Source organism: Xenopus laevis, chromosome 7L, assembly GCF_017654675.1.
Source record: "Xenopus laevis strain J_2021 chromosome 7L, Xenopus_laevis_v10.1, whole genome shotgun sequence".
Lineage (NCBI taxonomy): Eukaryota > Metazoa > Chordata > Amphibia > Anura > Pipidae > Xenopus > Xenopus laevis.
In genome coordinates this window covers 114,549,691-114,562,917 of record NC_054383.1, presented here as the reverse complement: position 1 = coordinate 114,562,917, position 13,227 = coordinate 114,549,691, and the positions used below count along the sequence as shown (strand labels likewise).

The 13,227-nt window shown below is 41.0% G+C and overlaps 1 protein-coding gene across 1 annotated transcript in view; it reads right to left on the bottom strand.

Moving 5' to 3' along the window:
• Positions 1-2,750: 2,750 nt before the first annotated feature.
• bcl3.L (BCL3, transcription coactivator L homeolog) overlaps positions 2,751-13,227 on the bottom strand; it is a 41,456-nt gene continuing 30,979 nt past the window's right edge. The window contains exons 5-8 of the mRNA XM_018226324.2: positions 8,326-8,414; positions 6,933-7,010; positions 4,937-5,104; positions 2,751-3,400 (exon numbers count right to left, since the gene is read on the bottom strand). Of these exons, the coding sequence (XP_018081813.1) occupies positions 3,260-3,400; positions 4,937-5,104; positions 6,933-7,010; positions 8,326-8,414 (476 nt within the window). The 3' untranslated portion in view covers positions 2,751-3,259. The remainder of the gene's footprint in view (positions 3,401-4,936; positions 5,105-6,932; positions 7,011-8,325; positions 8,415-13,227) is intronic.

Sequence of the window (13,227 nt, the reverse complement as noted above, 5' to 3'; positions counted from 1 at the left end):
CGGAAATATGAATAGGAGAGGCCTGAATAGAAAGATGAGTAATAAAAAGCAGCAATAACACCACATTTGTAGCCTTACAGAGCATTTGTTTTCAGATGGGGTCAGCGACCCCTATTTGAAAGCTGGAAAGAGTCAGAAGAAGAAGGCAAATAGTACAAAAAAAGAAAAAATGAAGGCCGGTTGCTTTGAATTAGCCATTCTATAACACACTTAAAGTTAACTTAAATGTAAACCACACCTTTTAGCAACAAATTTTAATTTTTTAAAACTAAAACTTCTAGTGCAGAGAGCGCATATCATTATAACATGGAACCTCTGCAGTCTCTTATTGTTCCAAAAGCAACGAGGGAATCCCCTGGAGCAGCTCCAGCGCCTAATTAAATGGAACGTTTGTCAGCTGCAACCACAAAATAAATGGCTGTAGGCAGGAACGTGAATGGTTCTGGGTGAGGCATTTCCTACATAACGGCTATAAAGATCAATTAAGGATGTATCAGACATAATATCAAGACAATTACCTGGTTATGGAAAGACCATTCCACATTTCTAGGACTTGTTATTCTAATTGTCCTTATTTTGCCAAGAAAGCAGCCAAAAAATACAAACAGACTGTTTCCAAAACATTTGGCTTTCAGCTAAATTACGTCGCTTTTTACAGTTATTGGAATGGGCCAAATTCTTAATGTTTAATGGACCGGAATCCAAAGTTGACAATCATGTTCAAATTTTTCAGTCGGGGGAGGAGTTTAACATAAATGCAAAACAGGATTTGGTGTTAAGGGGGTGGTTCACCTTTAAAGGGGAACTCGCTTTCAAACCAAAATTTGATAAAGAGGCCCACATAACACAGAAACCCCTAATATACCCATCAAAGTTACCTGTTTCTTCAAAAAGTATGAGTATGCCATTCTCTATGCTAAAATCCAGCTGTATAACAGTTCTTCTCTTTCTGCATCATTTGAAATCCTGGCAGGGAAGGAGGGACTAAAACACTGATGTTACAAATTGTAACAACTACTCCACAACTTACAGACAGCATGCAGGAACTACATAACCCACAATGCATTGCACTGGGATGTTCTGTTCCTTATCCGAATCACGTATGCAGGGAATTGTGGGGTTTGGAGGATGCAGGTTGAGGACAGCTGGTTGTTGATACAAAGTAACAGTAGTCAGCCAGCTCAGCCAAGTAGTCAGACAGATCAGCAGGAGAGCAAACGGAACACATATTAGGACATCGTCAGGGGAAATCCATCCCCTGTATGCAATCTACTATGCCAGAGGAATGCAATGTAGCCTGCTTTTACACTCACCCCTCCTCAAAGCAGATGTCACACATCGCTCCTCCCTTCTCAGCTGTCAGGTCCTTCTCCTCACTCCTCCCTCCTCAGCTATCCGACCCGGGTCCTCGCTCCTTACTCCTCCCTCCTCAGCCATCCGACCTGGGTCCTCGCTCGTCCCTCCTCAGCCATCTGACCCGGGTCCTAGCTTCTCCCTCCTTGGCGTCAGCTGTAGCTCGATTTTGATTGCTGCAATTAAAAAACCTAAAATGCCTATTGGCTAAAAGGAATGGCAAGAACAAGTAACTATAATCAGGGTGCAGGGCTGACTATGCGCACCCTGAGGAGTGAGGCGCAAGAGCTGACTACTGAGGAGGGAGAAGCTAGGACCCAGGATGGATGGCTGAGGAGGGAGGAGTGAGGAGCGACGACCCAGGACTGATGGCTGTGGAGGGAGGAGCAAGAGCTGACAGCTGAGGAGGGAGGAGCGAGTACTTTCAGTACTGTTATAGAATGGCCAAATCTAAGCAACTTTTCAATTGGTCTTCATTATTTAAATTTATAGTTTTTTTTTTATTATTTTCCTTTTTTTTCTGACTCTTTCCAGCTTTCAAATTTGAGTCACTGACCCCATCTAAAAAACAAATACTCTGTAAGGCTACACATTTATTCTTACTGCTGTTTTTAATTACTCATCTTGCTATTCAGTGCATGGTTGCTAGGGTAATTTGGATTCTAGCAAAGACATGGCTGAAATTGCAAACTGTAGAGCTGCTGAATAAAAAGCTAAATGACTCAAAAACCACAAATAATAAAAATAAAAAACAATTGCAAATTATCTCAGAATATCACTCTCTACATCATACTAAATGTTAATTTAAAGGCAAACAACCCCTTTATCAAAAGGACCCTTAAAACGCCAAAATATTATTAATGGGGTGACAGTTGCCAAACACTATGTACCTTGTGGGAGAATTCTGGGATATCATAAAAACACAGAGGGCTATTAATCTTTGATGAATGAATCTTAATTCAGGAACTAAAATTCCCCTTCTGAGCATAAAACTGGAGTCCGTTTAGTATAAAAATATTTATTTATGACAAAAAATATTAAATAACTTTTTAAATGATAATCATTACATCACCTGACACACCACACTTACATCCCAAAGTTCCCTTTTCTTTAACACGAATTAGATATAACAGAGGAATGCAGGGCTCTTCCTATTGGTTAGTTTTACTTTGTAATGGAGTTGGTGTCCATGGAGAGGTTTACTTGGTACAGGTATGGGATCTGTTATCCAGAAACCCATCATCCAGAAAGCTCCAAATTAATGGAAGGCCATCTCCCATGGACTCCATTTTTCCAAACAATCCACAGATTTAAAAATGATTTTCTTTAAATTTTGTAATAATAAAACAGTACTTTGTACTTGATCCAAACTAAGATATAATGAATCCTTATTGGAACAAAACCAGCCTGTTGGGTTTACTAAATGTTTAAATGTTCCAAATTATGGAAAGATCTGTTATCCGGATAACAGGTCCTATACCTGTATATTATAAAGGTGTAGAATCACTGGCACAAAGCCCATACCACAAATAAAATTCAAGGGTCACCACAAAATCCTTGGGGTTCACATGCAGGTCTTAGGAGCCGTTCTTAGTGCTGAATTGGGCTCTAAAGCCCTAAAATAAGAATTATTCCGTTTCGGCAATGGCATTCAAGGCAGGGTTCCTTGTGGGCGGTGCCTGGTGTTTATAACCTTTACTAGTCTTTCTGTGATTCCCAGTTCAACAACCCATACATTGTCTTTGTCATTATGAAAGACCAGATAACATGTTGCTGTTGAACCCTCATAACTCTCCACAGTGAAGGAGCCTCTTGTACTTGGCATGGGAGGAGGTCCCTCAGGATATATCAAGTCATTTCCAGGTTTTGAATGTCTTTCATATATAAAGGGGAGTGAAAGGCTTCCTCATGTCGGGGAGCTGGCAGGGTTATATCCCGGTGTCGCTCTTTGTGGAGATGAGGAAGCAGCACTGTTTTTGAATTCTCCCCTGAATCTCTCGTTCGTATCCCGAGGGGAGGAAGATTTGCCCCGCACGATATCTGAAATCTGAGAAGAAAGAATCAACTTTTTGACATCAGGTGACATAAAGGAACATTCTGCTCTACTCTAACTCCAATTTCAGGCTAATGTTGCCCTATATGAAAAGGAATAGGGCAGGGGTGCCCAAAAGGTAGATCGGGATCTGTCCAGTAGACCTTTAGCTGGTGATCAGTAGATCTCAAGACACTGTCAACAGATTGTCTAAATCCCCCTCCTGTTTCATGCTTTTCATACAGATTTGTATTTTATTTTACGGTTGCATAAGAAATAGTTGTGTGTTAAATATAGCAATAAACATTTTCTCAGAAATCAATAATTAAGTAATATGTTCCTTTGAACAGAATGCTAACAATATTTTATGGATGTAGATCATAATAGGACATCATCACTAAAAGTAGACCTTGCATTAGTAAAGTATGGGCACTCCTGGAATAGGGTCTCCAAAAAGCCCAACCAAGCCTATGCCAGATTACTGCATAGAAGAACAATGATATGGGGAGGGGGGGGGAGTTTCTGGGGCATCATTTTTATCCTTCCCAGACCTGGTGGACACAGATAGAATAGCTGTTTAATAGGGCAGGGAGACATATAGGGAGAGCCGAGGATTGGCAGGCTGGTGTAAACCGGCTGGCTTTCTCTGATATTCCAGTTCTTCAGGTGCAACAACTCCATGCTATAATCAAATAGGGGAAGGACCTTATCTGAACATATTTAACATAGCACATATTTATTACTCACATGGATCTTTCAGGTGTTTCAACCTAAATCAGTCAGATCCACATGCTCCTAGCTTAAAAACTCCCAGGGGAGAATGTGCTCAGTCTGTCATAGACCTTCAGGGGTAAAATACCAACATTTTTTTGTGTGATAAATCATTTTCAAGAAAGAAGATATCTATTCCCCCTCTGTGGCTTCAACTTTTGAGGGCTATGGCCACTGGGAACATGTGCTCCTCATCATAATGTCAGGTCTTTCTTCTGACACAGTTAAAATCCTACTCTGGTGCCCACTCACAAGCCTGTGTCAGCATCAGACTGGAAGATCCACTGGGCCCCCCCCAACCGCAACCACCTATACTGCCTCCTGCAAGTGTCATGTGACTTCTCTCTTTGTGGCTGTGATCTAGGCCATGTGGGAGGTCAGGAGGCAGAAGGTCACATCTCAGGCAGGTTTTTCTTTCAAAGTCCTGTCGGCCTAGTTTGACGCTGGCTGGTGCCCCCACCAAATACTCTTTTAGAGAATCTCTTGGCAACTAGAGTAATATTTCTGACCAGGATTGGGGAATGCAAATTGGGAATGATGATGAAAGTGTTGGGTGTGTAGACTGTGCTGCTGTGATATAGAATAGCTTAATCCCTAATTACCACCCTAAAACTTTATTTGGTGCTGGGAACCATATTCCTATTTCCTGGCTGCTTTCTGCCAGGGGAATCACCACTAAATCCCACACATACTGGGACTTGGTCATCATGCCAATGACAACTGTAGCTGGAGAAACAAAACTGGAAGATAGCACCTCAGACACATCTCATCTGTGCTCACCCTTCTATCCTTTGCTACGGTCACGGCGGTATCATTGTGACAGTTCTTTATGGTTCCATCAGCTCCGCTCCGCAGCAGCAACCTCGTGATCTCCACCAGGCCCCGCCCACTGGCCACGTGCAACGCTGTGTTACCGGCATAGGTTTGCGCATTGACTTGGGCGCCCCGCTATAAATCCAACATATAATAAACAAACAGGTTACTATGGCAGCACACATACAGGTTACAGACAAACTACTTTATTCACTACCATAATACATCTGTGAAAATCACAGAAGTGTACAGTGCATTTATGAACCTTTGAGTTCACTTTTAACATTGAATTCTAAGCAATGTTTCAATAGGTCTTCATTATTTATTGTTTTTATAGTTTTTTAATGATATGGCTTTTTCTTCTGACTCTTTCCAGCACTCACATGGGGGTCACTGAGCCCCTCTAAAAAATGCTCTGTGAGACTATAAGGGTTAGTTCACACAAGGAGATTCGGGGAGATTTTGTCACCTGGCGACTAATCACCTTTTCTTCTGGGCGACAGTCTTCCCGAACTGTCTCCGTGTGTCTTCCCATACGCTATAAAGAAAAGTCACCTGCACTACAGCACACGCTGCGCTTCGTTTTCCAAATTCGCCCCAAGTTTCCTCGTGAGGCAACTTCGGGCGACTACGGAAAACGCAGTGCCACGTGTGCTTTAGCGCAGGCTACTTTTCATTATACTGTATGGGAAGACACGCGGAGACAGTTTGGGCAGATTGTCGCCCAGAAGAAAAGGTGATTAGTCGCCAGGCGACAAAATCTCCCCGAATCTCCTCGTGTGAACTAACCCTAAATGTATTGTTATTGCTCATCTTTCTATTCAGACCCTCTCCTATTCATATTCCAGTCTCTTATTCAAATCAATGCATGGTTGCCATGGTAATTTGGACCCTAGCAACCAGATTGCTGAAATTGCAAACTGGAGAGCCGCTGAATCAAAAGCTAAATAACTCAACTCAAAAAGCACAAATAATAAAAAATGAAAACCAATTTCAAATTGTCTCAGAAGCACACTCACTACATCATACTAAAAGTAAACAACCCCTTTAAGGGCAAGGCCAGACATGGCGTTTTTACGTTGCGTTTTTAAAAAAGCTCCTTCGGGCGTAAATACGCCACGGAAACCACACGCGACCGTCAACATGCACTTTTCAGCACCTAGGTTTCTTTTCCCAACATGCACTTCTCATTGTTCTCGTTCCCCATAATTCCGGTGGCTGGAAATAGAAAAGCTATTTATAAATAGAAAAACTATTTACATGCAAAATGGAGCAGGAATGATCGTCAATACGCAACGTAATTCGTCACCGGCAGTAAAAACGTATATGCATAATTTATCTCGCAAGAATTTGGATGCCATATTTAAAATATGCTTTGTATTTACGTAAAGTATGGTTTCAAACTTGCAGATCCCATAGAGTCTATTGATTTGGTAGTTTCTTGACGTATTGGCATCTCTGCTAAAAAACGCCAATACTGGCGTCCTGTGGCGGATTTCAGCTTGCAAGCACCCAGTGAGAATTGCCATGGTGTGTTTTCCATTAGTTTCAGTGGTAGTGCAGTTTATGTATATTTACTTTTTTAAAAACACAACGTAAAAACGCCACGTCTGGCCTAGGAGCATAATCCTGCTGCAGGTTTAGGAACCCATAGAAACCAGATGTTTTGTTTCAGAGCAGTATTTACTGCTGGGCGAATTTGTCCCGTTTTGCTTTGCCACGAACTGTTGCCGGCATCAAAAAAAATTGACAACGGCGAATTTTTGCGGCAAATTCATGAATTTGTGCCAGGCGAATAAATTCGCCCATCGCTATGGGTTACTAGATCCAATGAACACCACTGCCATTTAACTGTGGACACTTATTTTGTGGTACTGACATAAAACACATAATTAACAAATTACAATTTGTAGACCCTCCATCTGTATTCAGACGTATAGTTTCCATATGGAACCTCAATTACCTGTAATAGAAGAGAAACCAGTTCCATAGAACCACCTTCCACTGCTTGGATCAAGGAACTGCGGCCGCTCTTTATGTCCTGGAATAAAAAGGTACGTAGAAAGTCAATGTATGTTCAGGTGTTGCCATTTGCAGGTCATGTCTGTGTCACATCTAATCGGCAGCACTCGGCATTCGAGGGTAGAGACCCGTGATCTGGAAAAGATCCCACTGTTGTCTATGGGCAGGGAACTGGTTATGCTTCCTCAATATTTGTAAAATGTATTTAAAGGAGTAATACAGGCTAAATTTCAGCACTGGCAATGTATTTCTCTGTCATGTCAGTGCTCTCATGGATGATGTGGATCCAACAGAAAATTGTAGATCACTACCCTGGAGGGTCTTAAATAGAAATGTCAACTATCCCTATGTCATTAGGGTGATCCTGATCCACTACAGACATTTTTCTTTTTAAAGGAGCAGTTACACCAAAAAAGTAAAGAGTTTAAAAATAATTCAAATATAATGTACTGTTTCTCTGCATTGGTAACTTGTGTATTTGCTTCAGAAACTCTACTATAGTTTATATAAACAAGCTGCTGTGTAGCCATAGGGGCAGCTATTAAAGGAGAAGGAAAGCTACGGAGGCATTTTATTGCCAATAGATTAGCTGCAATAGTGCAAGCTAGAATGCTATATTTATTCTATAGAATGTTTTACCACACCTGAGTAAAAAGCTCTAGAAAGGCGTTCGGGAGATTGGTCGCCGCAAAGACGAGGTGATTAGTCGCCAGGCGACTAAATCTCCCCGAAACGCCCAGTGTGACCTTACCCTTAAGCTGAAAGATGAGAAAAGGCACAGGTTACTTAACAGATAATAGATAAGCTCTGTAATAGAATTCTACAGCTTGCATCTGTTATGTAACCTGAGCCTTGAATGGCTACACAGCAGATTATATATAAAAACTATAAAAGGCTTTGTGATGCAAACACACCAGTTTTACAAGTGCAGGGAACAGTACATTATGTATGAATTACTTTGGAACACTTTCATTTTTTGGTGTTACTGTTCCTTTAAGGTCACTATGAACATTTTTGAGGCCTTACTGCATGTTACCATTAGAGTGAAGAGGTATTAGGTTTAAAAATAATATAGGACTGGATCATTATCACTCTAATGACATGTGGTTAGTTGACATCTCTGTATATATAGCCCTAATAATAGCCCTAATAATATAATAATCGCTCCCGAAGAGAAAGTGCATTACCTAGTGAAGATTCTTTCAACTCTATTTAAACACTAGATTCTAGGTCCCCTCTCTCTTGTACTCAGTGGAGAGGGGGCACTACATGGAACTCTTACACTGGCCTGGTACATGTGTGTTATTCTATCAGAAATATTCTTGGATTCTTACCACAGTATCCACGTTTGCTCCATTATCCAGTAAACAGAGAGCCAGGTCCTCGTGTCCTGTACTGATGGCCACATGCAGCGCTGTCATACCTGAGGGAGAGGGCAGAAATATTGCTATTATTTTATATAAAAAGGGATGGAACTCATACCATAATGAACTGTTTAAATACAGTGACAATTAAAGGTACTAAGTTTGCCCAGGAGCAGTAACCCATGACAACCAATAAGATGCTTGCATTTAAACAGTTGACTAGTAAATTCTACATGTTGATTGGCTGGTATTGGTTTCTGCCCCTGTGCTTTTTATTACATAACCCCATGTATGTTTTACCCATCTGTCCCTGGATAATTTTTAAGGCCCTTCTCTACATGCCAATCAGTGCCACTGTCTCCATCAACCCCAGCTCCATAACTCCCAACATTTTGGAAGTAAAAAGAGGGGCAAAAATTTTTTTTGCACGTAGCGCAGCAAAATATTTTGACCACGCCCCTTTCTGTGGCCTAATTACCATGTTCATTACACAAAATTTGGCAGGTCATGAAAGTTTGAAAATAATTCTCCTGATCTAAACAGTTTTTTTGTGTCTCAAAATTGTTACAAAGCATCTTATTTGCACCTGTTAGCTGTGCTGTGCTAAAAGCCAATTACGTTAGGTACTTTGTTTCTTTTTCTGGCTGTTCAGTGCAGAGAAAAGAGGGACTTTCCTGTACAAATGAGGGACTGCAGGTTGAGCTGTAAAAAGAGGGACTGTCCCTCCGAAAAAGGGACAGTTGGGAGGTATGCCCAGCTCCATACTATATTCTATATAAATACAGTATAAATAAGGACAGGCTCCTAATTGCCTAAAATTCCAGACCATTTCGACTACTAATAAAAGTAAAAAAAAAAAAAAAACAAGAATGTGCCAGTGCATAATGTGCTTAAAAAATTTGTTTTCTGGTTGATTGATTGAAAATTTCTTCAAAATCTCTACCAGTCCCGTCCATCTGTTCCACTTTATTATTCACATTTGTTGTTGTTTCATACAGAGAGGGTGGTGGGTGGGGGGCAGATATTAGGTACAGGACTTCTTACACCTGACAGAGCTGCAATGGGCTATTTACCCAGGCACAAATTGCACCGCATAGGCTGTACTCCATATTAGCAGAAGCAAAAGTACTTAAAAGAGACATATTATGTAAAAAGAAGAATGTGCCAGTGCATTATGCTCTTTTGAAAATTGAAGGAATGTGGTTAAGAATGTGATGTTCTTGGTTATATTATGGTAATTTTCTTCAAATTTCCAACTAATCCCACCCATTGGTTCCACATCCTGCTGCCTGCTTTCCCAGGCTCTGCAAGGGAGCTGGCAGCATTCAGCACATGGCACTGCAGCTAGGAACCAATCAACAACTGGCCAGACCTGATAGGGAACTTAAGCATGGATTTGTTTGCGTGAATGCAGAGCTGCGGTTGGCTATCCCCCACCTACTGTGCTTCCGACAGAGACAATTGGGACACGCCCAACCCTCATTTTAAACAGGGACCAGAGAAGGTTTATTTTTAAAGTTTATGATCATTTTCAGCCCAGAGTGAAACCAGCACTACATAATATTAATTATTGCTTACAGGATTACAGGGCTTTTCACTTATGCTTTATTTCTCCTTTAACAAGTGCATAGTGTTCAGCTGCACGGAGCCACACATACATTTTTAAAGAGGGGCTTTATTGCTGAATATGTGGAATGATTTAATGTTAAAGGGGTAGTTCACCTTTAAGTTAACTTTTAGTATGTAAGAGAATGGCCAATTCTAATAAACTTTTAAATTGGTCTTCATTATTTATTTATTTATTATACTAATTATTTGCCTTCTTTTTCTTACTCTGACCAGCTTTCAAATGGGGGTCAGTGACCCCATCTAAAAAACAAATGCTCTGTAAAGCTACAAATTTATTATCATTGCTACTTTTTATTATTCGTCTTTCCATTTAATCTCTCTCCTATTCATATTCCAGCCTCTTATTCAAATCATTGCATAGTTGCTAGGGTAATTTCGACCCTGGCAGCCGGATTGCTGAAATTGCAAACTGGAGAGCTGCTATATATAACGTAGTACTCAAAAACCACAAATAATTAAAGAAATTAGTACCAATGGCAAATTGTCTCAGAACATCACTCTCTACATCATACTAAGAGCTAAAGGAGCAGTAACACATACAAATAAAATTATTTTAAAGTAATAAAATTATAATGTACTGTTGTGTAGCACTAGTACAACTGGTGTATTTGCTTCAGAAACTCTACAATAGTTTATATAAACAAGCTGCTGTGTAGCCATGGGGGCAGCCATTCAAAGCTGAAAAATGAGAAAGGCACAGGATACACCGCAGATAACAGATAAGCTCTGTAGTATACAATGGGATTCTTCAGAACTAATCTGTTATCTACTGTGTATCCTGTGCTTAAATGGTTGCCCCCATGGCTACACAACAGCTTGTTTGTATAAACTATAGTAGTCTTTCTAAAGCAAACACACCAGTTTTACCAGTGCTGGGCAACATTATTGTCTTTCCATTTAAAACACTTACATTTTTTGGTGTTACTGTTCCTTTAACTCAACGGTGAACAAACTCTTTTAATAGTACTAACAACAGCCCAGGTGGACTTTTTGCCCTGTATTAAGGAAGTATTCTGCAACGACAGAATGTTTACCTGTTAATAAACAAATGTCACAATGATATGGGCTGGATGTGCAATACTCGTTGCAGCAAAGACGTCTTGCCTCGTCTGCATTTAGTTGCAATTGCAGGAGGAGCGGCCTGTGTGAGCCTGATCTGTGCATTACTGGTAACAGGGGCAAAACTATGTTTTATGGTGCATTTCCCACAAGGAGTGACAGTATGTCTGAGCCTTTGTAAAAGAAGCATTGTTTTTCTCCTTGCTTTCTGGCAGCCAGTTGGGACATGCATTGTAGCACAGACATTTCTAGGTCAGTGAGATCTTAATTGCATGGTGCGCCCATTTCCTTCCCAGCATGTTACTACACATCTAGAGAATGGGCCGACCAGGTGTGGGGGAAGGAACAATTCTACCATTTGCTCTTCTTACATCTGCATTTTTTTTTAAACGATTCAATAATTTCATTGTATATTCTTGTATTTGATTGGTATACATACAGGGGCACAACTACAGGGGAAGCAGACGCTGCGGCTGCAGGGGGGCCCAGGAGGTATAGGGGCCCCTGAGACCCTAAATCATAAGCAATTTCAATAAATATTGGTAAAACCTCTATACATTTTGGGGGCCTGAAAAATAATTTGTTGTGGGCCCAGTATTATCTAGTTGTTCCACTGGATACGTAGATTCACAGAATGTTCATGTGTCAAAAATTTCCATGACATTTTATGCACTTCGGATGTTTTCTATTTACCAAACTTAACTGCCGTTTTCATACAAAAATTGGAGTGGATTTGTTCCTTTGTATTGCTGAGCTTTCGTATCTGAATCATTCTGCTCATAAATCCTGTTGAAGCTCACGGTAAATGGGGCTGGTGTAGGGAGAACACAGTCATCAATGTAACTAGACACCCCCAATCACTTGTATTAAGAGGTTTACAAATGGCATGAGCCTTAGGATAGTGGCCGATGGGGAGATTAGTCGGCCAGCGACAAATCTTCTTTTCTGCTGGCAGCTAATCTCCCTGTACTGCCTTCCCGCTGGCTAATATACGAATCACTGGTGGGATCGCTACGCATTTCCGAAGACGCCGAAGTTGCCTCACTTCGGAACTGTGAATCGATCCCGCCGCCGATTCGTATTTTAGTCAACGGGAAGGCAGTACGGGGAGATTAGTCGCCTGCAAAAGAGGAGATTTGTTGCTGGGCGACTTAAAAAAACCATTGGATTTCAGATCACTTTAGTCTAGAAACTCTCCACCGTGGAAGTTGCACGTACACATTTATGGTTACTTCCAAAAGAATATACCCATATTTTACATTTGCAGATTACTACTGGTTAAATAATCATAATAGGATTTATTTTCAACCTGGAAGGCAGGGTGAAAAGTACAAAAAGCAGGTGCAATGTGCCATGTATTTGCACTTTGCACCCTGCATTTCACTTTCTGCAAAGCCAGACCCCAGACAGAAGTGCTCTCTGTACTAAAGGGTGTTGTCTGGGGGCCCACAATGATCTTGCACTTCTGTCTGGGGATTTGTAAATGGCATCTAAGGTTTTAGGAGCTGCTCATCGTCATCAGGTGCCCCCAATGCTCTGGACAGGTTCCTTATATTAGCTGCTTGGGGATGAGATCTTAAACTGGACTGCTGAACACAAGTGAATAAAAGACTGAAAGTGGTGCTTTATGCTCTGGGTTACTTTAACTGTCACTAACAGAGATATCCAATGGCTCATTAATATGGATGGGTGAATTTGAACCGTTTCGCTTTGCAAAAAATGCGCCTCCTGTGAAATGTCGCCGACACCCATTCTATGGGCGTCAACATTTTTTTTTTGACCTGTCTATGTTTCAAATGAGGGGGGTAGTGTCCTAATGTTCCCCTGCCAGAAGTACAGTAGGAGGGCGACAGCCAATTACAGCCCTTCAATCACACAAGCACAGGCTTCAGTTTCCTATTAGGTCAGCCCAGCTACTGATTGACTCCTATACTACAGTGCAGTGTACTGAGTGATGTCAGCTCCCCTGCACAGCCTGGGAAAGGAGGCAGCAGGAAGTGGAACAGATAGGGACCAGTATGGTTTTTGCAGAAATTTCCAATAAATCAGCCTGAAACTTTTTAAAGCACATTCCTTTAATATTTAGAAGAGCATAATACACTGACATGTTTGTGTATTTTAAATAATATGCATTTTTAAAGTACTTTTGCCTCTGCTAATGTAGTGTAGAATCTGTGCTCTGCA